Source organism: Parathielavia appendiculata (assembly GCF_033297405.1).
Source record: "Parathielavia appendiculata strain CBS 731.68 unplaced genomic scaffold N657scaffold_2, whole genome shotgun sequence".
Lineage (NCBI taxonomy): Eukaryota > Fungi > Ascomycota > Sordariomycetes > Sordariales > Chaetomiaceae > Parathielavia > Parathielavia appendiculata.
The window spans coordinates 3,178,673-3,201,980 of NW_026944221.1; the positions used below are offsets into that span (position 1 = coordinate 3,178,673).

Below are 23,308 nucleotides of genomic sequence, written 5' to 3' on the forward strand. Positions count from 1 at the left end.
GTAAGGAAGTGTTGCTTTCCTCCTACAACACCTATGAAAACAAAAGATGATGAGAAAGATTCCGTCTTCTCGAGACAGGCAAGTAACCGGAACTCCTCGCGAACGCCTTGACATAAACATAGTACTGATTCCGCCGATGGATGCCACTGGCATCATGTAATCTGATTGATACAGGCTGGGGGTATTGCGCATCATGAACCGTGCCTAGCGGCTCTCTATCACACGACGCCTCCAACACCGAAAATGCCAACAAATTCTCAAGTCCGCACTGTTGTTATGTCGCGCTGGTTCTAAATCCAATCGCCATTAGTGTTCGTTGGGAGGGCGGTGGTGTCCCCTGTGCCGCGGCGACGCGGCGGGTTCCGAGGAGGAGAGCTGGCCGCCTTCGGCGCTGGCATACTGAAGCCGACACCCTTTGGGCTCGGTAGCTTGACTTTGGTCGGGGTGTTCTGGCTGTAGATACTGGGGCTCAGAGTCACCTTTCCCGCGGCTGGGTCGGCTTTGGGAACTTGGCTGTTGATCTTCGGAACTGGCGGAAGCGTCTTCATCTTCGCATCTTTGACCGGGTCGCGCTGTGAGCCCTCGTCCGCCACTCCCACTGGCAAAGGAGGAGTGCCGGGACCGGCACCCAACGCCCCAGCGCGTTTGGGACTTGGCATGTCCCCCTTCTTTGGTACGTTGGGACAATCAAGGGTGTGGACGACGCTCTCGCTAGTCGCAGCCCTGTCCTGGGATGGTGGAGGGATACCCTCTACCGACGAGAGTCGGAGTCCAATCTGGACTGTTGCTGAAGACACTAGGGACGAGTCTCTCCGGTGTCGCATGTTTGCGAGGTTCGCCATCGAAGGTGGCGGCTTGAGAGCATCGCCAGGCGAGTATGTGGTGGCTGGTAGAAGCATCATCGAAGGCTTCGAGCCAACGGTGCTCCTTGGAAACAGCGAATAAGAACGCTTGCGGGTGTGACTGCCCGCAAGGGATGAAGGGATGCGCGCAGGCTCTGGTGCTTTCGGCATCAGAACAGAGGCCACAGCGGAAACAAGCTTGTTTGACCGAAACAAGTCGGGGCTCCCCCTGCCGTCCTTCGCGAAACCTGCTTCAATGCTTTTGCCATGCAGAGCTTCTTCCTCGTCGGCGCTGGTTAGACTTGCTTCGCTATCGACACGGCGTAGGCTCTCAGGGCCCGACACCGGGTTCATGATATGGCTGTCAAAGCCAGGGCCGTCATCATCGTCGTCGTTCGACTGGTCGCGTGTAATCTTATACCTTGCTCTCCTGTTCTCATATTCACCGACTTTGTCCCTTGGACCGATAGTCGTCAGAGTACTCGACTTGAGGAACAGATAGAGCCCCCCTGTCATCAACCCCGATACGTTGGCAACAACCGAGGCGATCAAGCTCAAGTTGAGAGCGTTCGAGTTCTGTTCCCGGCTGTCCATGAAACCTTGGACGAAGAAGAAGGGAATCACGAAGGACTGCGGTAGGTGAGCGCCTAACTCCAAGACTAAGGCCTGGGGTGAGAGGAACATACATTTGAAATGACTGCCAGTGCTAGGTAATAGACCATTCGAGATGCGGCAACCCGGGCAGTCACCTCAATCTTGATGCTGCGGTGGAGCCGAATGAATACCATCACGGTGGATATCAACAGGATGGTCGAAATGGCGACGAAGAGGCCAAAGCAGATGACCGAGTAGTGGGCGACAAACCAGAAGAGGGAAGCCAGGCAGAAGTTGGGAGACCGGTCGAAGATGGAAATGAGAAAGTTGGCGAGAAGCAACATGCCGATGATCGACAAGCATATCGAGACATTGTATTTCCTCCTGGGCGCAAACGACTTCTTTTTGAGTGCTCTGATGGCAATCTCAACACCGAAAACCAGCTGAGTGTAAGGGGCGATAAACACAGCTGCCCCGAGGTTGTCAGCAAACATCCACTCGATAGTCCCAGGCTCCGGTCGACTTACCAGGAAACATGAGCTGCGCCAGCCACGTGCAACCAAAGCCGAAGAGGGAATCCAGGCCGGTAGACTGGGCACCCGCGAAGATGAAGCCTTGAATGAAGATGCCGACAGAGAGAACGAGCGGGTAGATCTCGGTCTCGGGAACGAAGCCAAAGCCGTTTCGCCTGAAGCAGTGAGCAACCTTTTCCTCGGCAAGTTCAGATGGAAATTCCCGCCGGCCATCTTACCAGAACTTAAATTGCTTGTCGTTCCTCTTTTTTCTGAAATACGAGTCACACAGTATCCCCAGGGCAGTGGCGAAGGCTGCGATAATGTTGAAGGAGGCCAGGATGATAGTCGAAGTCCTGATCGATCTGGCGGCGGAGAATCTCAACTCATTGATGAACATCTGTTGCGTGCTGGTACGATTTCTGGCGCCCTGGAAGCTGCCGTTCCTCGACATGTTGAAGCTGCTGTCGTCGTCCCGCGACTCCAACCAGCCAACGCCCCCGGCGATTCCGGTGTATAGCGACATTGATCCGGTTCGGCGTGCAGCCGCGAGGCTGGCGATGGCGACGAAGCCGTAGTAGCGCGCCCCTTCAACTCTCCCACCTGTCGTTAAGTCATCTAGACCTCTTCGTCGATCTCCAGACAGGTCGTCGTCCGATGGGTAAGGGAGGAAAGGAAAGAATACCGATAACAGATGGAGAGGTGCAGGGCACAGTAATGCATCATTCCATGGGACATGCCATGGCCAAGCAGAGCATGGGTCAAGCACAACACGGGCCAGACGAAACAGAGCCCGAGCGGTCCAGCACTTGATTCTCGCCTTCGCCGGGGGATGCCGACAAGGGTCCAGGAAGGGTAGACTGACGAATCGGAGGGGAAGATGGCTGCGTGAGGATGGCTGCGCGAGAAGGGGAACATGCACCCTCAATGGCTGCGGCCTTCTTCCAGAAGAAGCTGGGTGCTGGTGCCATGAGCAATGCATGAATAAGTCGAGACCCGCCCGGTCGGGTTGAGGGGACATGAGATGGAGCGGGTCCTGCGCGCGGGCGGGATAGGGCGGACAAGGGTTCAATGCCGTATCACGGACCAGTACCACTCCCTCGCGGTGACGCTTACTCGGGCATGTTGGAGCTTCAGAGACTAAGAGCAACGCCTGGACGACGCCAGCTGGACAACAGCGTCAAGAGAAGAGAGAGAAGCCGGTCAACTTGACTCGGTCAGCAGTCCCGGATGGCTTATTCGAGTTGATTAGACTCAGCTCGCTTCACTTGTGAGAGTCGAACACTGGGAAGGTCTGCCGCGCTCCGATAGCCAAGACGGGAGGTGCGAATGTGAAGACGGCGGTTTAGCTAGAGGGGGACACGTTGCCAACGTGAGGTAATGCTGCCGTGAGCAATCATCCTCATCCCTCTTCACCGACTCCGCTTGGAAGTCCCCAACACGACAGAATGGGTGGTGCTCAGGCATCGTCGTGAATCTTGGCGAGCCCGTGTTGCAGCGTCGGAATATGATTCTTGTCTCTGGGATCCGATGGAAAGTCCTCGATCCGGCGTCAAGTCCAGGGTGAATCAGCCCAGGTCCAGTGTCAGCCGGCGGAGCCGTAGTGTGCAAGCTCAACAAGCTCAACAGGTATTGGCAGGGCAGGTTCGAGGCATGAGGTTGCACCATGCTGTTGAGGCAGACTTGTGACATCCACAGGTTTCGCTTTGCTGCAGGAACCACTCTTCGGCTTCGAGCTCATGTGGGGCGCTCCCCCAAAAAACGCCAAACCCCAAGCTTGAGCAGGGAAGACCCTGGCTGCGGATCAAACAACCTTTGCACCGGGCACTTCCGACTCCGACTCTCCAGCTACAAGTGATGGAATTCTCTGATGTCAACACAGTAAGATAGCTCCCAACCGCTCAGCAACTGCTATCTTGTGCGACATCCGTCGTGCTCGTCGCTCTTTTCTAATGATTGCCGTGATTGATTCAAGCCAATTTTCCCCATCTTGCTTTCCGACACTGGCGTAAGCGGTTAGGAGAGATTCTCAACATTCTTAAAGGAAGCAGGCATGTGCGAAACCCAGGATACAGCAGCAGTGACCAGTAACCTCACCACACGGGTTCAAGAGTTGCTCCTCATTCTCAGCAGACAAGCTTGTGCTCTCGGCCTTGATGCATCCCGGCCGGTCCGCTTCTACAGTATGGGCTCCGGACGGGTTTTCCAGCGTTCAAATCCATCCGAAGAAACATCAGACCATCTAGCCCATTCATTAAGCCCCTGTTGCGTCCACTGATCTCCCTTGGCACGCGGTGGTGGCGCTGCATGGATACCTCCGTTCCAAGCGTCCAGTCAAGGTGCTTCCTTCACCCCGACAACCACCCCCTGAAGCAGGGCTTGTATCAAGGTTTCGGATAGTCCAGTTCCCAGGGCTCGGCATTCACGGGGTCTGGCATGTTCTGTAGCTTCTCCTCCTATCAGCTACTCGACGTCACATGTCTTACTTGCTGGTCATTGACTCCGGTCGTCAAGTCTTACATTAAGACAATCTCTTGCTCTCAAGAATTAACTCTAATCTTGACCCAATGATAACAAAGAGACCCTCGCCAAAGAATTGCTAGGAACCCCAGCGGGCAATATCAATTACAAGTCAAGTTCTCCCGACCGTCCACCCAAAGTAGCGGCCCCGCCGGAAGGCCCGGATCTCGGGGAATAAGGTACGGACGGAGTTTTGACCGCGCCAACGATGCCTGACAGCGGGCTCGGTATTAGCAACAGCAAGGGTTCGTTCAGTTCGAGACCACTTTCCCTGGCCATTGAGGTTGACAGGTCCCCACTTATCCACATCTCCAGAAAGCGGCCTCCACTCCTCGTCGGGGCGGAAGTGCGTGGGCATGGGATCGGCCGAGGACCTGGATCTTGAGCCTTCCGAGAAGCGCGAAACCTAAGGGTCAAGCCGGGTCTCAGCATGGGGCCCTCTTTTCTTCTTGGAATTCAATCGAAGCCCAGCCACATTTTCCCAGGTAGGCTTGATGTGTCCTGTCGAGTACTTTTGTGTGTGGTCCGCGCTGGGGTGCCCGTTATTTGCAATATGCTGCGTGTACCAATGCCGAGTGGGCTTGAGCATAAAGCTGCCCTTCTACGCAGCGCGACACGTTGTTGTGGCACTTCTATGTCTCCATGAGCAAACCACGCCCCGTGTTAAGAATACTACAGTGTCAGAACTAGGCAGTCAATGCTGCTATCTCTTGTTGATCTTTCTGTGACCAGACTATCCGTGATGATGACTAACATCCCAGCACCGCCACATGAGTGATTTCCCTGAGCCCACGCCGCCGAGTTTTGCGTACGAGGGCCTGTTCTACAGCACATCGCTGAGTTCATGCCTCTTATGGGAAACTTCGGTTCCTCGGGTTGGAGAAAACCCAGCGTGTGGTTCTCGTAGCCGGCCAAGGTACCTTAACCGAGACTGGAAGCTGCATTCCGTTCTCACGGGCGCGGCATGTTCGCAAGTACCGCTCCATCCAGACTGTGAGTGCAGCTCAAAATAATGTATGTGAGAATCATCCTCTCGGCTACCCCGTTTAACAGATAGGCCACTCGACGTACTTCAGCCGGAGCAGTCGGAGCCCAAAGTTGCAGATCCGGTTGTCGGAGACGACCCTGTAAATCCCTGACGATGCTCGCGAGCTTGTCGGGCAACGTTCGCTGTCTTCGCTTCTCAGCATCATGCTTTTTCCCCGTCTAATCCAGATTTAAAAGTCGGGTCTAACCATCTCGCGCCACCACTGGCTACCTACTTTGACAGGGTGATTACGCCTTCTTGCAGAACCCAAACCTTCATCTCGCCTTCTTCTCCCCCAATGCTGTCGCCCTGACCTTGAACGCATCAAACATGTCGTCCGCGGCCACGTAAATCGCATACAGCGGCACCACAACCCACAGCCCGTTGAAAAAGACCAGGAAAATCCACTTATACATGAAGTTGCTCGTGTCGAGGTTCACACTGCCAGTTAGCCACTCCGGCATAAAAGTCATGTAGCCTGCAGCACCCGTCAGTCCGCCGCCACACGATATCAACTCAAGCGGTCATGCGGGATTATGATAACCCACCGCCATAAAGCTCCGCCGTCGCCAGTATCACCATCCCCAGGTTTGCGCGCGGGCTCTTGCGCGCAATGTCATAGCATACCAAGCACGCCATGCACCCCCCAAAGACGACCGTCAAGATCTCGAGGCTGAGCACAGTCTGCCACGTCGTCATTAGCAAGCCCCTGCCCTCCCCCATAAGCGAGGGGAAAAGAACATACCAAATCAACACCAGACCACCTCCAATCCGCCCTCGCGTAAACCATCCACAACACCGCAAAGGGATTCTCCCCGCCCGCCTGGGCGCCGTGCACCACTCTTTCCCCTCCAACACCAGCATTAAGATAATTCCCGGGATCAGGCAAGTACTGCCCGCCGGCCAGTTTAGAAACCGGGGCCGACGAGAAGAGACAGTGATAGACGAAGCTGCCCTCCAGAAGGAAGTGGATCAGGGCGTCGAAGGCGTGCCAGATGAAGAGCACGCGCAGGCGGGTGGGGGTTGTGTGCGGGTCGAGCACACGGCGGGAGACGGCGAGGGCGGTGAGGAGGAGTGCAACTGTGGAGGCCAAGGAGGTGAGGGTTGTTGAGTCAAAGAGGGAGGGGGTTGGTGCTGGTGTTGACATAATTGGGGTGTGGGTTGAACTGTTCTGGAATGTAGAGGGTAGGATATTTTTCCTGAGAGATCGCGTTCGTTGACGACGCGGTGAGATGCAGCTCCGAACTGAACAACTTCTTTGCAGTGCCAAGATACGCATCGGATACAATCCCTGCTTCGCATCCGAGGCCATGATTGGACGCTGTCGCCAAATCAAGTGTTTGCATCGGATATGGGAGCTGGCGCCATCTGAGGCCATGATTGGACGCTGTCGCCAAATCAAGTGTTTGCATCGGTATGGGAGCTGGCGCCATCTCCCATCTCTGCATCCCTAGAGTTTCACCTGCGAGCTCCAACTTCCATATTCAAGGCACAATGAGCAGCACTTAAGAGACAATCGGATACAAGTGCAGTGAATGATCAACAGAGGTGGATTATCTAGCTACTTAGAGCCAGCTGGGTATTCATGATTCCATCCTCCTCTCCCCAGAAGCCCGAAAACCCAGTATGAGAAAAGCAGGAAACTCAGAAAGACCCATGCTCCTCAAAAAGCGACGCCTCTCCGAAAGCCCGGAATGATCATGACAGCTCGTGACTGGCGGCAAGCGGAAGAATGATTTGTCAAATTCGTTGCTTAGTGGGTAGCCTTCTGCTTGTTGGCCTCGGCCGAAGCGTCGTGCTTCTTCTCGGTGGTCTTGTCCGAGATGGCGTCACCGGCAGCCTGGATACTAGGAGGGAGTCAGCGTGTGCCATTTGGACACAAATAAAGTGAAACATACCGAGTGCCGACGCCCGCGTTGTTGTCCTTGGCGACGTTCTTGTTGGCCTCCTTGGAGGCACCGCTGGTGGCGCTCTGGACCTTGTCCGAGACGTAGTTGCCGGCGTTCTTGATGGTGTCCATGTTGGATGATGTTTGTGGTTGATTGAAATTTGGTTTGTGTGGAGAGTTGAGATTGTGCTTTCTTTGAAGTCTGTTTGGTTGATGGTGATGAAGAAAGAGGTTGATCTGGGCGGTAGAGAAGTGGTCTTATATAGACAATCGAGCTTCAGATCTGGAGGAAGGCGTGGCTACCACCGGGAAGCGGTTGTATCTGGCAAACGACGTCATACAAGCAAGTGGGCTTGTTGCTGCTGGAAGGCACGGGCTTGGGATCAAACAGGAACCAGCAACTGTGCAGCTGACACTCAAGGACGTGCGTGACGTCAAGTCGGATTGTCACAGGGACGATGTCTCCAAGGAATGCCACAAGCCGTGGCTCGGAGAAAACCTTGATAGTTGCTTCCCGGTGGAGTGGCAAGTTGGTCCTTACCAGTCTGAGCCAATTTGATGCATTGCCGGCTATCGTATAATCCAGATTAGCCTAGCTTCTAGAGTAGGTGCATGCATAAGTATGTAATCTAGTGGGTTTCCAATCGAGCCAAGGCAGATACTGCCCACATTGAGAGAAGAACTGAACAATTACTGTGGGAAGACGGCAACGATGACGTCGCGAGAGGTCTGAAAGCAACACCAAACCGGGGAAGAGGGTCCGGCGGTTGGCCCCACTTCACATTGACGCAAATGCGGGGCTTCCCGCAAACATCTTGGGGTGTGTTGATCAGCTTGTGTGAATGACGTAATATCTACTTGCCTCACATCCTACGGTACTGCGGGTAGATGCCCGCTCAGTGAACCGCAGCTTCTGATAATCGCTTTCTTCAAAGTGAGGTAACTAAACCTTAGGCTAACTGATGTACACGTACGCAACGTCGCAACCCAGCTTGCGCAGGTAATCGGCAGGGTACCTTAGATCTGAGCCGCGAGTTTGCCCGACGAGGTCACAGCTTTGTTTGGCGAAGGACCACAACTGGTACTACCTCCACCTGCAGGTTGCGAGGAGGCGTGTCATTGTGGCTCTGGAGCTGGAAGGGCCCTCGAGGGGATGCTTCATTTCTCCACGGGATATGGATCGTATGACGGATGAACAGCATTCGCATCACGGACCGCAGTCGGGCTTGTTTTGATAGCTAAGGCGACCGAGCTAAGCAAAACATGACCTCTTCGCCTCCGTGGCCGAGCCCTGTGTATCACTTCGCAAGGGTTTTGAAGATTCGACCACGGATATGGTAACTTGGAGACCGCCGAGGTGACCCTTGACTTGGGATCAAATCTACGACCCAATGCAGGTTCTGTGTCATTTCGGTTTCGGTGACCGGATGTTGCGAGGTTGGTATCTCGAAGGAACTTGACAATTGCAAGCGTACGTCCGTATCCAAGAGCCTCCGGGCCGGTCCTGGGTCGGGTCACAGCTTACAGCTCGGAGCTCGCCACTTTCCGGGCGCCTTGAACTCTATGCGATGTTCCAGAAAAAAGCGAGGCTTCTGCCACGCAGCCTGGTGCATCGTGTCGAAGCAAGGCGATAAAGTAAGGCGATAATATCCAACGTGACACTGAAGTTGGCATGTGCACCTTGCGTACTTGGGTCACAAACAGCCTCGTTAGTACCTTAACCATGGATCATCATCCACGCCCCGTGTCATCCACTGTCAACGTGTGAGCTGAGTCCAGCATGCGGGGTCCTCGAGAAGGGAACACTGTTGGTGGCCTGTTTATGTTCCTTGCACGGAACAGCGCCCGATTTTTCGTTGTCTCTAGATTTCCTAAAGTGCAACTAGACACGTGTTTCCGCTGAGGACAAGCACCGCCTGCTAGGGATATTGATTCACTCCGGGAATCTCGGGGTTGAGGGAACAAACACTCGGGAAATAAGTGCAGCAGCTTACGTGGACCGGAAATGGCCTGGCCTGACCTCGTTAAGACGTGCGGTCGTTCGTATCACTGCCTGCGTTATTAGCCTGCAGCCTCGGGTGAGATGGCAAGGACGAGACTCCAGCCTCGAGTCTAAGGGATGTAATTGAAGACTCTTCTTCCAACTCTTTCAATGCAAAAGGCCTTATGTTATGGCTCTTAAAGGTTGCTTGGTTGAAACTAAAGAAAAGAACGAAAGGAGAAAAGGTGAAAGAAGAAGATGAGGTCGTACGAAAGACTCGGATGATGGAACTTAGTGATATCTTCTTGGCTTCCAAAGTTCTCTCTCTGCGCCCTTCCCGACCGAGCGCCAACATCCCTTGACGGGAACTCAGCTCAGCAATGGTTGTATGCGTGACCACGGCCCTAGAACCACGAGGACTGCTCCAGTATCACCAGCCTCTACGGCTTAAGCGCCGGGCATCGCCCTGGTCGATATAGATTCTATGGTACCCTTGGCTGAGGTCCCCCTTACCATGGTTTCTAATTATGGCGTCTTGGTGACAAAGAACCCGATGGATGTGGCCATCGTCGACGGAAAGATGCACCTATTCTTCCTGCCCGACGAGCCGAACTCGACGCTCTACGTCTATGAGCCGGCATGAGAGGGGCTCCGCGTGTCAGACAGAGCAAGAGGCTCGAGGCTTTTCTCGAGAGCTGCCATGCTTGGTTTTCTTCCCGGTTGGGGCTATCCGCCCAAAAGCTGGGTTCGTCAGCGCTCATCCACTACTGTCGAGGCCGACTCGTTCCTAGTTCGATCAAGGTCGAGTCTGGGCATCTCTGGTGATGGGACGCCCCTGTCAGATGCGCGCGGACGATATCTGCTCCTCTTCTCGACCTCTATCACTGATCACTATTGTATGAAAGTTCATAGCTGTATCCTGGCGCTAGTCACGCAGATCCCATCGTGCGCTTAGGGGTAAACCGGATCTACCGAGTCCAGATCCCGTCTTGGCTCCGGCCTCCGGAGTCTCGTCCGCACGTGGCACGGACCCAGGAATCCGGCACGTAGCGTTACGGATGGTTCTCAATCCGATGTCATGTCCTCGACTGGCAACCATGATGAAGGAAGGGTCGCTAATGATAATCAACTGTTGATGTGCAGGCTCAGCCCGGTAAGTTCACCCAGCCGGAACCCTCCTGTGTCCACTTTCAATCCAATCGCTCACCGTTCAGCAGGCGGAAGTCAAGGCCGCGAGCCCAATCAGGCGATGTGGGCTCCGGTCCTCGAACTAGTATTCATGCCATGATGTCGCGACGTTGCGAAGGGGATGGCCAGTATGCCAAGTGTATAATGTATCCTCAACGGCTGCGCCCGTCTGGCTTGATGTCGGTCTCCTGACTTTGGCAAACCAAAGTGCAACCTGTTTCTTGCCGTCCCCTCCTTTGATTTGGTGGCACACGGTCGTTTGCCCTTCTATTTTTTTTTCTGACAATGAGGCAGCCGTCCAGGCCCTCCCGGACCAAGGCCGCCCTCCTTCTCTCGCTAGCCTCGGCCTCGTTTGCTCTCACCGCGCCCCTGGACTTCACCAACAACCTCAGCGACAACAGTATCTACGACACGACCGCGACCTTGTGTGATAAATTGTGTGGCGTAGACTAGGCCGGCAGAGACGTCGCTGCCCAGACTGGCATAGCCAACTTCGAAGACTGCATCGAGCTTCGCGACGCCACATCTAACTGCATTGATGTCTCCTACTCCCCCTAACGACACCTACTGGATGAAGAGCAGCCTCGGGGCACCCTCTCAAACGGCGGAATATGGACCGCGCGAAGCCGGATCACCCAGATCACATGCGAGGGCAACAAGTCCAATGGTACCATTTACGATGCCGCCGAGGGCGGATCGTTCCAGGTTCTCTGGCGTTGACTGTACTGGAGGCGGCCTTGCTGCTACCTCAGAGACCGGCTCTTCTCAAGCGTAAGCTGCCTCTCCTGATTTTAACTTACCAGTAGATGCAGATGAACAGGGGCAATGCCACCGAGGACTGCGCCTCTTTCGTTGCCCCGTCCTGCTATATGAAGAGCAGCACCACTACGACGCTTGTTCGTGGCCATGTCTGGACCGGCAAGAAGGGACTACTCTTGGAAGCTAACGTACCCGGCTCTCAAGCAGGCCGTCAGGTCGATGGGTCTCAACAAAGACCTCTCCTGCGACAACTGTGGTTTCTCCAGCTCAAACATTCAGGTCTCGGGCAAGATTGTGATCAACTTGACGGCCGGTGCCATCAAGAAGGCGACGATCACAGCGGGCATCAGTGTACTGCCGGCACAATTACGGCCCCGAAGTCGGACGGTGCGTGCAACGGCGGATGGAACTACGCGTAGTCAAACAGCGCGCTTGGTGCTATTACTTTGGACAATACCTTCAACATTCAACATTGTGTCAGCCATCAACCCCCTTCAGGTTTTCCCCTCTTTCCTAACTGGATGAATACTAAAGCACCCCAGACGGGCCGTGTTCTACGGCACTGGCGTCAACTACCACGCCAATGCGATCGTCTCCACGTCTGGCAGTGCCCAGTTTAACCTCAACAATGCCGCTGTCACCATGGACCTCCTCTCTGGCAACATCCTGTCGCAGCAGAACTGGGCTCCGCAAATCACATTCACCAACCCGATGTTTACCTCAGGCACCAACACTCGGCTGACGTCGTACATGCGCTGGGTCTGGCAACCTTGCCGTCAACATTTCTCTGGCCAGGTTGCGCTCTTGCCGACATCACGTCCGAGACGGCCGTGAGTCTGGGTTCCAGCTATTCATTCTCGGCACAGGGCAGCTGCCCGGTTAACAACCTGCTCGTTACGGGATACGGGAGCACCAAGAACAGGGCGAGCAACGGCAGACTTGACCAGATTGCTGTGCTCGGACCAGCAGTACAAATCGCCCAAGTGCTACAACGTGCCCAACAATCAGCCCTCTCGGGGCGACATGAAGGCCCTGTCGGCGTCAGGCCAGGAGTATTGTACCTCGTATATCAACTACGGGACGCCGAAGGTTTACCAGTGGAGCACATTTTCGGTGACAGTGCCCTCTACATCGACGGCCTTCACGACCCGACCACCGTTACCGGCACGCCCACCATCACTGTCTATTCGACCACGACCCTGACGGCCTACTACACGTCCACCGGCACCGCGAGCTCGACTACCGACACGTCGCTTCCCATGAAGTACATGGAGGGGCGGAGCGAAGACGACAAGCTCTGGGTGCCGCCTCCCGTCTCGAAACCCATGACCAAGCTTGTTCCCACCGAGGCTGCAAGGGAATCGTCCTACCCTGCGCTCCAGGTCGACCGGCGTTCCGTGGCGCCTGCGGTTGTGTCGGGATGGCCGGAGCCGAAGTTCTTGTACGCGTGCTCACAGGTGGCCACAGGCAAGACCACGGTTACTTCGACGGTGACGTCGACCACCACGTACGGCCAGAACCGTCCTCACCGAAACCCGGACCGCCAACACGCAGGGCCCGCTCTGCACCGTGACCAACATGCAGAATTCGACTGTCTACGGCGGCTTTTCCGGTACCGGGCCCGACAAACGTGACGCAGTATAGCTGCCAATGCAGACGCAAGTCTCGTGTCTGCGCTTCAAGAGCCACGGCCCGCCGCACATCGACACCGCAAATACCAAAGTTACTGGGCTGACTCAAACAGCGCGTGCTTTGGCCCGCGCACGTGTATGACGTGTGGTACCCCAACTGCAAGGGCAGGCTCGAGGGCCTTCTTTAGCATGCCCGACCTGTGGACTGTTGGGAGCTGCCCAACCAGCGCTATTTCATGGTCATGGATGATGGCCCGAGCTGGACGCCGCCGAGCTGGACGCCGCCGAGCTGGACGCCGCCGAGCTGGACGCCGCCGAGCTGTCTCAAGAACAGGATTCCGACACGCTCGAGTGCGCACTGCCGGGGAATCGAGCCCCTCGTAATCCTGCCGCCGAGCTATGCAATCACTGGGTATGGATATTTCGACTCGGGGGTCAGTATGCCGCTGTTTTAACAGCACGTATCTCGGGTCGCAGCGAATTCGTTGCTGTACGAGGGGACAGAGTGCCTGTGTGTCTGGGTTAGGGTAGTCGGCGGTAGTATCTTTGAATAACTGTGGTGTATTGGAGTGAATAAGTGAGTACACGTGTACTGATAATGTATGTTGATGGCGTCCAGGCCAGCTCCTGATTTTTATCGTAATGTCTGTTGACTGACACGTCGATTGATCCGGTGAAGCTGGGACGAACCGTTGGATTCGGACGGGGTTGAGAACGGCGCTTGACCTTAAGCAGTTGCCACATCATGCTCACCCGTCCCCGCCTTGTGGGGTAACATATGGGCTGCGCGGGGCAACAACCTCAGGAATCGAAGGAATGCGAGGCTGTCTTTGCGTCAGGCACCGAACAGACGTTGAAATAGAAGCTGATGCGGATTGAAACCGCTGATAACGTTGCTGGGACCCTTGAATATTTACTTCGTATTGACGCATTCAAAAACAATTAATTACGGAAGTAAAGTTCGTGCTGAGCTTGTTGTTGCGTCACAAGGTCCGACGACGTCAGTTGATTTCTGGAAGCCGATAGGTCCGCCGTCGAACCTTCTACAAGCTCCTGCTCACGAGGAGAGGCACGACCTCTGCCAAGGGCATTCTAAGCCTCCTCGCCTGTGCACATTTGCCTTCCAACTCGGCTGGCGATAGCCTCATCGATTTCGTTCCCATCTTCGCAGTTACCATTGCCGTCCCAAATCACCTGGTACGTATTGAGCAGGAAACCCCCCACGACGTCTTCAGAGAGCTCTGGAGCTTTCACGTTACTTCTACCTACAAGCGATACCGGCCATTCGCCCGTTTCCCTTACCTTCTAAGCTACAACGAGCGACCTGCAGCAGTAGATCAGCTACCCACCTTCTAATTCGCCCAAGGGTAGTGACGCAGGACAATTCACTCCGCACACGACCTCCTCTCGAGACGTCTGCAACAGCAACAGCAACAGCAACAGCAACAGCAACAGCAACAGCAACAACAACAACAACATCCGAGAGAACACCCTCTATTGCATCCGAGACACTTTTTCTTCAACACCCGAAAACCCATCCACCATGGTCAAAGAGACCAAACTCTATGACGCGCTGAACATCAGCCCCAATGCCACACAAGACGACATCAAGAAGGCATACAGGTAAGTTCACCGCCTGATCACCGTCTGTTTGCTCTCTTGCGGTAGCTACCCGAGAAGGGTTGGGGACGTCCCAAGATGTATTATCGTTTAGACGTCTTGCCGTCTCCCATGGCCCTTCGATCATGGCTCATCTCTCCCGACACCTCGACCCCCAGAACCCCACAGCTAACTTGTCAACAGGAAAGCCGCCTTGAAATGGCACCCCGACAAGAATAAAGACAACCCCGACGCCGCCGAGAAGTTCAAAGAGTGCTCGCAGGCATACGAGATCCTGTCGGACCCAGAAAAGCGCAAGCTCTATGACCAGTTCGGCCTCGAGTTCATCCTGCGCGGCGGCGTCCCGCCACCAGACGGCGCTGCCGGCGGGAACCCGTTCGCCAGCGCGGCCGGCGGCATGCCCGAGGGCTTCGCCTCCTTCTTCGCCAACGCCGCCGGCGGTCCGGGCGGTCCCGGAGGAGGCGGCGCTCGGTTCTCCTACAACTTCAACTTCACCGATCCCAACGACCTATTCCGCAACACCTTCCGCGACAGCGGCCTGGGAAGCGACATTTTCGAGGACTTCTTCGCTGGCGCTGCGCGGTCGTCGGCTTCGACATCGTCGGGTGGTGGTGGTCCTGGTGGGTCCCGGCGGAGCATGCGCGGGTCGTTTGGCGAGGGTATGCGGGCCGCGCGGGCGCCGACGCCCGAGGTGACGACGGTGGAGCGGCCGCTGCCGCTGTCGCTCGAGGACCTGTTCAACGGCGTGGTCAAGAAGATGAAGATTAAGCGCAAGATGTTTGACGATTCGGGCAAGCGCACTACGACCGACACGGTGCTCGAAGTGCCCATCAAGCCAGGGTTGAAGAAGGGGAGTAAGATTCGGTTCAAGGGTGTCGGCGACCAGGAGGAGGGCGGACAGCAGGACTTGGTGTTTATCGTGGAGGAGGTAAGTCTCATCCCACTCCCCCCTTGCCCCCCCCCCCGACACTCTTCCATCTCCGTTCAAGTACTAACATGCTTTTCTACCAACAGAAACCGCACCCCCTCTTCACCCGCGAAGGCGACGACATAGTGCACACGGTCGATCTGGATCTGAAAGAGGCCCTCACGGGCTGGAAGCGCACCATCACCACAATTGACGGCAAGAATCTCAACATCGACAAGGCCGGGCCCACGCAGCCCGGGTCTTCGGATTCGTACCCGGGCTTGGGCATGCCCATCTCCAAGAAGCCGGGCCAGCGCGGTAACTTCATCGTCAAGTACAACGTCAAGTTCCCCATGACGCTCAGCCCGACACAGAAGCAGCGATTGAGGGAGATTCTTTGAATTAACGGTTGGGAGTCAGTGGGATGAACTCTCATAACTCCCGCTCGACTTGGCACGTCGCGCAGTTACAGGAAATATCGTAACATCATCAAAAGGGGCGTTTGGCGTTCAATTCTCTTCACTTTCATCATAGCACCTTTATTCCGCGATCTCCATCGTTTCGGTGGAGGTTGGTACGTAGGCGGTAGGAAATGGGGGAGCATGGCTGTGAAGGATTCAGTCAAACAGGAAGTGGTCTGTTGGATTGGATCGACAGCAAGCAATAGCGCCGGGTTACTTGGACCCGGAAAATTGTTTCTATTACAAGTACGAGCACAAGATTGATGATAAATGACGAAAAGATGAGCCGAACCTGGTTCGAGGGGCCGAGTTCCGGGCTGTGCTTGTGGTAGGAAGCTTGCTTATAGACATGGATAAGACCACTTTCAGTTGGGCTAAGGTTGTTGTGTTGGACAAGGTAGAGGTGGTAGGTATCTGCATTTGCATTAGATCCGCCTACAACGCGATGGACAAAGTGATTAGGTATGTATGTACAGAACACAGGTATGCGGATGGACCATATCGTCACGAACTCTCAGATGTACGAAGCTCTCAATTCATTACTCACTTCGGGAGCTCAGTTCGGAATGCGGTGCTGAAATGTGCTTCAGGTTCTCACTACACACTACAACGTTCGATACGAAAAGACCACTCCGAAGACGGATTGTTCTCGCGTCCCTGCATATAGGCCATCCTGGTGAGGGGGGCACCAAGGTACTAGTACCTAGGCGAGAGCGCTGTTGCCGACAGCCCCGCAGCCGCGTGATATTCCCTGATGCTCCCGTTCCGGTCTTGTTCTCAGACACCAGCTCTTCCATAATAGGGGGACACATTTGTGCGCGTTCCAAGGCAGAAAACAGAAGCGAAGCCTGACGAGATCCAAGCTCGTTTGTGGGTGGTCGGTGGCATATGCCAATGCCAGGGCCGCTAATCCGAAAGCCACCATCTGGGTATATTTGAAGGAGCCCAAGAAAGCAAACGTGAAAAAAACATGGACAAGAGCCGCCGATCAGTCATCATAAGAGGGCTACAGTGGGGGCCCAAAAGTATCCGAGCACCACACATTTCCCGACCTCCCACATTTTACATCGTCCCTCCTTATCCAACAATAACTTCACACAACCATATCACAGCGCAAAACTGATAGTATCTGAGTGATGGCCAAGTGCAGGGCTTTAATATTTTGTGTACCAGCACCCTAGCCTTCTTCACGGCGGCCAAGCGGCGTGGCATGCCGTCGATCAGCTTGTCAATCCATCCTGTTCTACTGCCCACCATGCCGTCCGCAAACACTCGGTAAAGTACTTGATATCCAGCGTGTTCTTCTTTACTTCCCAGAGATCAGGGAACAACTTCCTTAGCTTCCGTTTAAGAGCAGCCCAGACGTGCTCAATCGGGTTTAAATCGGGACTGTGTGCAGGCCATTCGATCTATGAGATTCCCCGTGATTGGAGCCACTCCTCGGTCGACTTACAGACGTGAATCTTTGCGTTATCTTGCTGGAAATGCCGTGTTTCGTCGTAGTGAGGAATGAGACCTTCTTGGAGGGCCTTTTGATACGACCTAGCTGTATACCCCTTCCGAGGAGCATCGTCGTCACGGGCTATAACGATGAGCTCGCTCCGCCCCCCCTTGAAGATCATTCCCCAGACCATGATAGTGATATTCGCCTTCACATGGTTTTGAAGGTTTACGAAACGCTTATCGAACTTCTTAGAAGGGAAACGGAACACCTAGGAGATCGGGTTGGAGGTGCTATTCTGGTAAGAACACTCGTCTGAGAACATAGTCTGGAACAGTTAGCGGGTAAGAAATCCAGGTCAATTTTAGAACGACAAACCTGCAAGATTTCCTCAATATTTTCAAGCCAATCGCATGCGAAATTATACCTATCCCTTGCTACCTCCTTGCAAAGGGGTATCCGCTTCATTGCCTTCCACTTGCGCATGTTTGTTGGCGCGGAGGCATCGTTTGATCGTAGAATAGGAGACGACCTTACCTGTAGCGTTCACGAGCGCCTTTTTAGCGAGAGTTCGATTCCGTTTGACAAGCAATATTGTATACCGCTTTTCCTTTCAGGTGAGCGCCTGGGGCCGGCCTTTGCGAGGCTTGGATTCGAAGGTGTGGTTCTTGTTCCAGTGTTCAATGGCGTAGTGTACCGTGGACGGAGAGACGCGAAACAAGCCCGCGACGAACCGCTCGCTTTTTCCAGCTGCCACCAGCGTGCACATTGCGGCATGAATCCCGAGCGATAACTCCTGGTTCCGGCTGCGGTTTGCTGTCAGCTGGCCCGCAAAATCTTTTAAATTGAGCTTCATTTGGTCGAGTTGTGGAAGGTTGAAGAAACCGTACTGGTCGCGACGCGCTGAGTTCGCGTTTAATTGAGGTGGGGTGCTCGGATACTTTTGGCCCCCCACTGTACCATGTAATCTTGGTGACCCTCGTCTTCAGATCCGGGGTGCCCGTCTTGAGGTTCCGCGACCCCAGCTGGATGACAGCCGATCGCTCGCGCAAGTCGAACTCGACTGCCCTGACCATGACCCGCTTCTCCTCGGGTATTGGTATCGCCTTGCGCTGCTGCTGCTGATGATGATAATGCTGTTGTTGGTGTGGCGGTGAGCGAGGCGAGGGAAATGCGGTATGACTTGAGCTCGCACTTGGAGTGGGGGATGCTTCCCACCGTGTGTTTCCGATTCCTGAGTAAGACTGGAATTGAGGGCTGCTGCCGCCTGTCGGAGGGTGAGAGTGCGTCTGGACGGGGCTGGAGGCCGGGGTGGGAAGCGTTTTGCCGTATCCAGACCCGTCGAAGAAATTGATGTCCTCTTCTTCGATTTCGGCAATCCACATGCCGATTCGGGCCGTCAGCTCGCTGTCCCACATGCCCTCTCGCCTGGCGCTGCTGCGCAGCAGCTGGATAGCCTGCCTCCGAATGTGCGGCTCGCGGCACTTGGTGGCGACCACGTACAATGGTGGGACAATTCCCAGGTCGGCGCTGAAGCTGGGTTTGATGTGTCGTGCGGCGTATTCGTGACCGCCGAAGATGTCGGGCTCGCAGCGGTCCTGGTGGCGGCAGAAAGCTGGGTCCGGACACCGCTTCGCTGCTGCTCTGCGTTCCTCGTCGCCGACCACCTCAAGCGCGAGATCGACGATGCCCTTGAAGTAGGGGGTGAAGTTGTCAAAGTGCATTTCGCTGTCGCTGAAGGTCATGAGGAAGAGAACTTTGCCCATGATCTGGAACATCTTGAGCACGGCAATGGCAGCCTTTTCCTGGCTGCTCACACCCGGCGCTGTCCTGGAGGCAAGGATGTGATCGAACGCCTGGGACCAAGCCTCGATGTCCTTCTTGAAGGAAATGCCGTAGTGCTGCAGCGACGTGGGCAGCACACCCATGACGCCGTTTTGTGCGTGAGCAAACATGGTCTCGGTGAAGCGGAAGATGCGCTCGCAGAGCTTGTCCCACGCCATCCGCGCTTCCATAACCGATGAAAAGCGGTCCGGGATGGGATCCTGGTTGATGCTCGGCGGGGACGAGGCATCGGAAGAAGGTGAAGTAGGGTCCTGCCCGGGACTCGAGGTCAGGCGCACGACCCAGGGCTGCGGGAAATGGAAGGCCATGTCGTAGGATTTCGCTTGGATGGCAAGACGCGTGAACATCTGCGTCAGCTCCTCCTCGACGGGTTCCTCGGATGAAGAGAGGAAGGCCCGCTTCCTCTCAGCACGCAGCTGCTCCAGCAGCCCCAGTCCGGTCTGAATTTGGACGATGGCCTGCCTATGGTCGCCAACAAATGAGTCGAAACACGCCAACAGCACACTTGCCATTAGCCTCGTCCTGTGCGAAGTGATCTCAGCCGAGTCCGCTTTCACCAGAGCATTACAGGCATGCGAATACTGCCTGAAAGCCATCTCCCAGTGCCGCCGCGCGTTGTCGGCAGGATCACTGTCTGGGTATGGCGACGCTGGCGGTGACTCATTAGATTTCTCAAGCGTCTTATACAAGGCGCCCAGTGCGACAACGGCATGGCGGATAGCGGTTGCGGAGTGGCACTCCTGAAGGACGCTGCGAGTCCAAAAAGCCGAGTCGAAGAAACCAGAAAGCTCGCTTGCGGTGTGTTCACGAAACAGCTGGAAGTACTGGCCTTCTTGATCGCTAAAAAGGGTCATCGAGGGGTGGTATAACAGCATCATAGCACTTGGAGTACTTGGCGTCAGAGGGGGGGTGGTCCGTCGCTGGTTCTTCAAAGCCCGTCGGGGGGGCAGCTGGATAGGCTCGCGGTTTGGTGGTGGCGCACTTGCCGTCACAGCTCCGATAGGCTTTGGGGCGATCTTGATCTCCTCGAACGGGCGCGAGCTCCGCGGTGGTGGCGGATACCCGGGGCATATCTTCTTGGATCGGATGCAGTTTGCACAGGCGGGCCGCCTTTCGTCGCACTTGATTCTCCTCTGCCTGTACGCCCCAGATGTCAGCGCCGCCAAACAGGTGCACCCTAAAGCAGAAATCTCTCTTACTTGCAGTTATTACACCCGGTCTTGACTTTCGGCTTGCTCGTCCTGGCGCGTTTTGACTTCTGCTCAGCATCGCCGAAGGAATCGCTGACGGGCGGCGCCTGTCGGGGTATAGCACCCGAGATGGATGCCATCACACCGAGCTTCTCCTTGGCTGTTCCACGTCGACTGCTCGACTCGACCTTGAGGCAATGGGACTGGCGGAGCCGTCCCGTCGCTTGGTCGACAGGAACGCGCGGAGCTCGTTGGAAATGTGGGACAATGAGCAGCAGGAGTCCAGGTTGCGCAGACTTTGGATATTTGGACGATGGGCGGCTGTCGCGTTCGGATATAGAACGGTAGAACGGCGTGGGTGAAGGAAGGTGACCAGCAGCCTACAATCGGCGTCAAAGAGGACTGAGGTGTCGGGACCCCGAGTTGAAAAGATATGGAGGGGAAAGACTCGAAACAAAGCGACAAGGCCTCGTGAACTGGAAGTCCAGATCCGGGGGCGAGAGTCGGAGGACTTAAGAGTTCGATTCTGTTTGGTCCCTTGGTCATCAGCTACGGCCCGTGTGCCCCATCTGCAGGCCGCCCTCCAGCCCACTTTTCTCTGCCGCAGAGCTCCGGTAGCTTGCAGTTCGTGGGGCCTAGGCAGCGCAGGGTGCTCATGCTCTGCGGTTCGCCGAATACCCCTGAACATGGCCAGATCTGGCTTCATGAGTTGGGTCGTGGAGTTCAGGTTGATTTTCGGCGAAGTCCTGGGGTTGAAGATGCGCGTTTTGTCGACTTCAGCACCATCAACTAGACCAAGCAAGATGGCACCGCACATTGTACAGTGTGCCGGCGACGCTTCCGAGGTTGCTCATTGTACTCTCTCGGCGGCCAAGGTTCCATCACACCAACTTGGCTGCGAAGTCTCTGGGGGTCTCATTTGGTGGCTGTCGGTGGGCTGGCGGATCGGCCGATGGGGTGTTGGTATGATTGCCGAGACTCGCGCTGACGGTGCAAATTGCACAAGTGGGCGGTACGGAGTACACGTGTAAGTAGCGTTGTTCCATGAAGTTATGGACAAACGATTTGATTCCCCGGCCATCCGTGGATGATCTGCATTCTGGTCGCTTGATCACGTCTGGGAAGGTGCTCTGAGTTTCTCAATTGTCGGGATGTGGCAGACCGCGCAAAGCCACAATCACCAGGACCCTTGGCCCACCTCGGACTAGCGAGCACCGCCTTGCAACTTGCATCATCTTACATCTTAAACAACTTCCTAATCGCCTTTCACAAACACACTGGAATATCACAAACCTTCCCATGTCCTAGTCTAATGAAGCAAGCTTCTCGTATACGAAGCGCTGCGGAAGCTGTTGGAGCCACCTGCACTGCGTAGATGGATCGTCCGCATCAACAGCGTCACCTTCGGCGTCTCCTGTGGGCGGCAACAGCCATGACGCAGCCGTCACGAGTTTTGTGCGACTCGCATCCCATGCCGGCCTCTGTCATGGTTGTCCACTTTCAACTATGCTGCAATTCGCGAAGTCGCCGAATGGGCTCTTCAATCGCCCGTGTGCGGGAGTGCCGCCCTTGTTGTACCCGCTCCCACCAAGCTCGACCCGTCAACTCCCTCATACATCGACCACCGTTTTTACACCTATATTGGTAAGGGCTGTAATTGTGTCGCTTCCTCGCCTGTCAGCTTGACCTCTTTCCAAGTCCTTTACTAGCGGAATGCACCTGGCTGAGACCAAAATGAGGCCGCACTCAACGGCCATCGTCGGGTTGGCTGTTTTTGACCTGCGGCCGGGTAAACATCAGGGAGGCGAGCAGAGGTGTTGATGATCAGGTGTCGTCCCTGACTCTGGGCCCGTGGGGTCCGACCGCCCTCCATTTCAGCCCTACGAGATGCCCACAGGTTGGGGTGGCCATCTGCATGCCCCCCGTAAGGTATGTTGCCTTGCCAATTGGTCATGGGCAGCCGATCCGGCACCGCGCGCAGGCGATCGAGCTGCGGGATCCTAGAATCGGCATTGAAAGATCATTACCTGCACCAGTGAAGGATTCTCGCAATCGCGAACTCAGCCCTACGGACTCCCGCCAAGCACGCAGGCACTGGCCTCGGCTACGGAGGTACCCGATTCCGTGGCTCTCGCCGTCGTTTTGTCTCTTGCTAATGATCCTGAGCACCATTCTTCACCGGCGACGGAGTACCTCAGTTCTACTGTGGTAGTAGAACGGGCTGCGCCACTGATTTGCTGGGTGTTGGATGCCAGAAGCTGTCTGGAAGCACACCAACTAGAGGCGGTGAGCCTCGGCGGGACGGGTGGGGAGCCAAGGCCGTTCGCTTGTGGGAGAGCTAGAAACGACTGCCAAAGAGCTTCCCGCACCAACTACCTTAGCGTTCGAGAGCGTGTCGACAACAACGACTGATGGGCCGAGGAACGTTACGACAACTTTCAAGGAAGAGCTCGGACTATGAGAGCACTCGTTCCGCCGCCAGAGAAATGGGGACGCCAAGCCTGCAGGAGCATTCCATTCGGCCCATCTGTGCATGACCACTTTGATTTGCCGCGCTGTGTCCGGTGTCAGGGCAGGTGTGGGGGTGGGCTGTGCTTGCGAGCTACAGTCAGTTCTGTACCATCAGCAAGTTCAGTACGCTGGTGGTCAGCGGGGCCATCTGGATTCAAGGCACAATGAGAACCATCTTTGTTCCGAATATGGTCTTTACGTGCCTTTCCCCCATTGCAACACCGCTCGCAATCACAGTCACTGTCCATTGCCAGCGACTCGGTTCAAAGGATGCAGTAGTGAGTGCATACTTCGGTTGGGTCGTAGTCAAGGTCACATAATATGCGATTTGGTTGCAGTGATCTGGGTGCATGGATTCACCTTCGGCTGCCTCCAACCGTTGCGGGGGTGG

General features: G+C 55.5%; 7 protein-coding genes across 7 annotated transcripts; 3 read left to right on the forward strand and 4 right to left on the reverse strand.

Moving 5' to 3' along the window:
• Window positions 1-290: 290 nt before the first annotated feature.
• On the reverse strand, window positions 291-2,474 carry N657DRAFT_653935 (uncharacterized protein; the record flags this gene model as incomplete). The annotated part of the gene is made up of 4 exons (XM_062794462.1): window positions 291-1,472; window positions 1,529-1,905; window positions 1,964-2,124; window positions 2,188-2,474. 4 exons carry the CDS (start codon window positions 2,472-2,474, stop codon window positions 291-293), a joined length of 2,007 nt encoding a protein of 668 aa, XP_062651583.1.
• A 3,296-nt stretch (window positions 2,475-5,770) lies between these two features.
• Window positions 5,771-7,515, reverse strand: N657DRAFT_631559 (Emopamil-binding protein; the record flags this gene model as incomplete). Its single annotated transcript, XM_062791070.1, has 5 exons — window positions 5,771-5,973; window positions 6,044-6,179; window positions 6,241-6,575; window positions 7,329-7,342; window positions 7,394-7,515. The coding sequence occupies 5 exons, from the start codon at window positions 7,513-7,515 to the stop codon at window positions 5,771-5,773; spliced, it is 810 nt and encodes a 269-aa protein (XP_062651584.1).
• A 3,523-nt stretch (window positions 7,516-11,038) lies between these two features.
• Window positions 11,039-11,781, forward strand: N657DRAFT_228849 (uncharacterized protein). Its single transcript, XM_062786311.1, has 2 exons — window positions 11,039-11,323; window positions 11,516-11,781. The coding sequence occupies exons 1-2, from the start codon at window positions 11,091-11,093 to the stop codon at window positions 11,607-11,609; spliced, it is 327 nt and encodes a 108-aa protein (XP_062651585.1). The 5' UTR covers window positions 11,039-11,090; the 3' UTR covers window positions 11,610-11,781.
• Window positions 11,782-14,485: 2,704 nt separating this feature from the next.
• Window positions 14,486-15,870, forward strand: N657DRAFT_566011 (DnaJ-domain-containing protein; the record flags this gene model as incomplete). The annotated part of the gene is made up of 3 exons (XM_062788397.1): window positions 14,486-14,565; window positions 14,746-15,490; window positions 15,577-15,870. 3 exons carry the CDS (start codon window positions 14,486-14,488, stop codon window positions 15,868-15,870), a joined length of 1,119 nt encoding a protein of 372 aa, XP_062651586.1.
• Window positions 15,871-18,051: 2,181 nt separating this feature from the next.
• Window positions 18,052-20,546, reverse strand: N657DRAFT_566067 (uncharacterized protein; the record flags this gene model as incomplete). The annotated part of the gene is made up of 2 exons (XM_062788403.1): window positions 18,052-20,353; window positions 20,416-20,546. 2 exons carry the CDS (start codon window positions 20,544-20,546, stop codon window positions 18,052-18,054), a joined length of 2,433 nt encoding a protein of 810 aa, XP_062651587.1.
• A 1,642-nt stretch (window positions 20,547-22,188) lies between these two features.
• N657DRAFT_229584 (uncharacterized protein) lies at window positions 22,189-22,779 on the forward strand. The gene has a single exon (XM_062786313.1). The coding sequence runs from the start codon at window positions 22,322-22,324 to the stop codon at window positions 22,616-22,618; it is 297 nt and encodes a 98-aa protein (XP_062651588.1). The 5' UTR covers window positions 22,189-22,321; the 3' UTR covers window positions 22,619-22,779.
• Window positions 22,388-23,077, reverse strand: N657DRAFT_641870 (uncharacterized protein). The gene has a single exon (XM_062792226.1). It carries the CDS (start codon window positions 22,939-22,941, stop codon window positions 22,684-22,686), a length of 258 nt encoding a protein of 85 aa, XP_062651589.1. The 5' UTR covers window positions 22,942-23,077; the 3' UTR covers window positions 22,388-22,683.
• Window positions 23,078-23,308: the final 231 nt, after the last annotated feature.

What these genes read in the sequence shown, in the direction of transcription:
- N657DRAFT_229584 (XM_062786313.1), top strand. Translation starts at nt 22,322, where the DNA reads ATGCCCCCCGTAAGGTATGTTGCCTTGCCAATTGGTCATGGGCAGCCG.
- N657DRAFT_228849 (XM_062786311.1), top strand. Translation starts at nt 11,091, where the DNA reads ATGTCTCCTACTCCCCCTAACGACACCTACTGGATGAAGAGCAGCCTC. An exon ending in GAGACCGGCTCTTCTCAAGC is followed by an intron (nt 11,324 to 11,515) that starts GTAAGCTGCCTC and finishes CCGGCTCTCAAG; the next exon opens with CAGGCCGTCAGGTCGATGGG.
- N657DRAFT_641870 (XM_062792226.1), bottom strand. Translation starts at nt 22,941, where the DNA reads ATGCACAGATGGGCCGAATGGAATGCTCCTGCAGGCTTGGCGTCCCCA.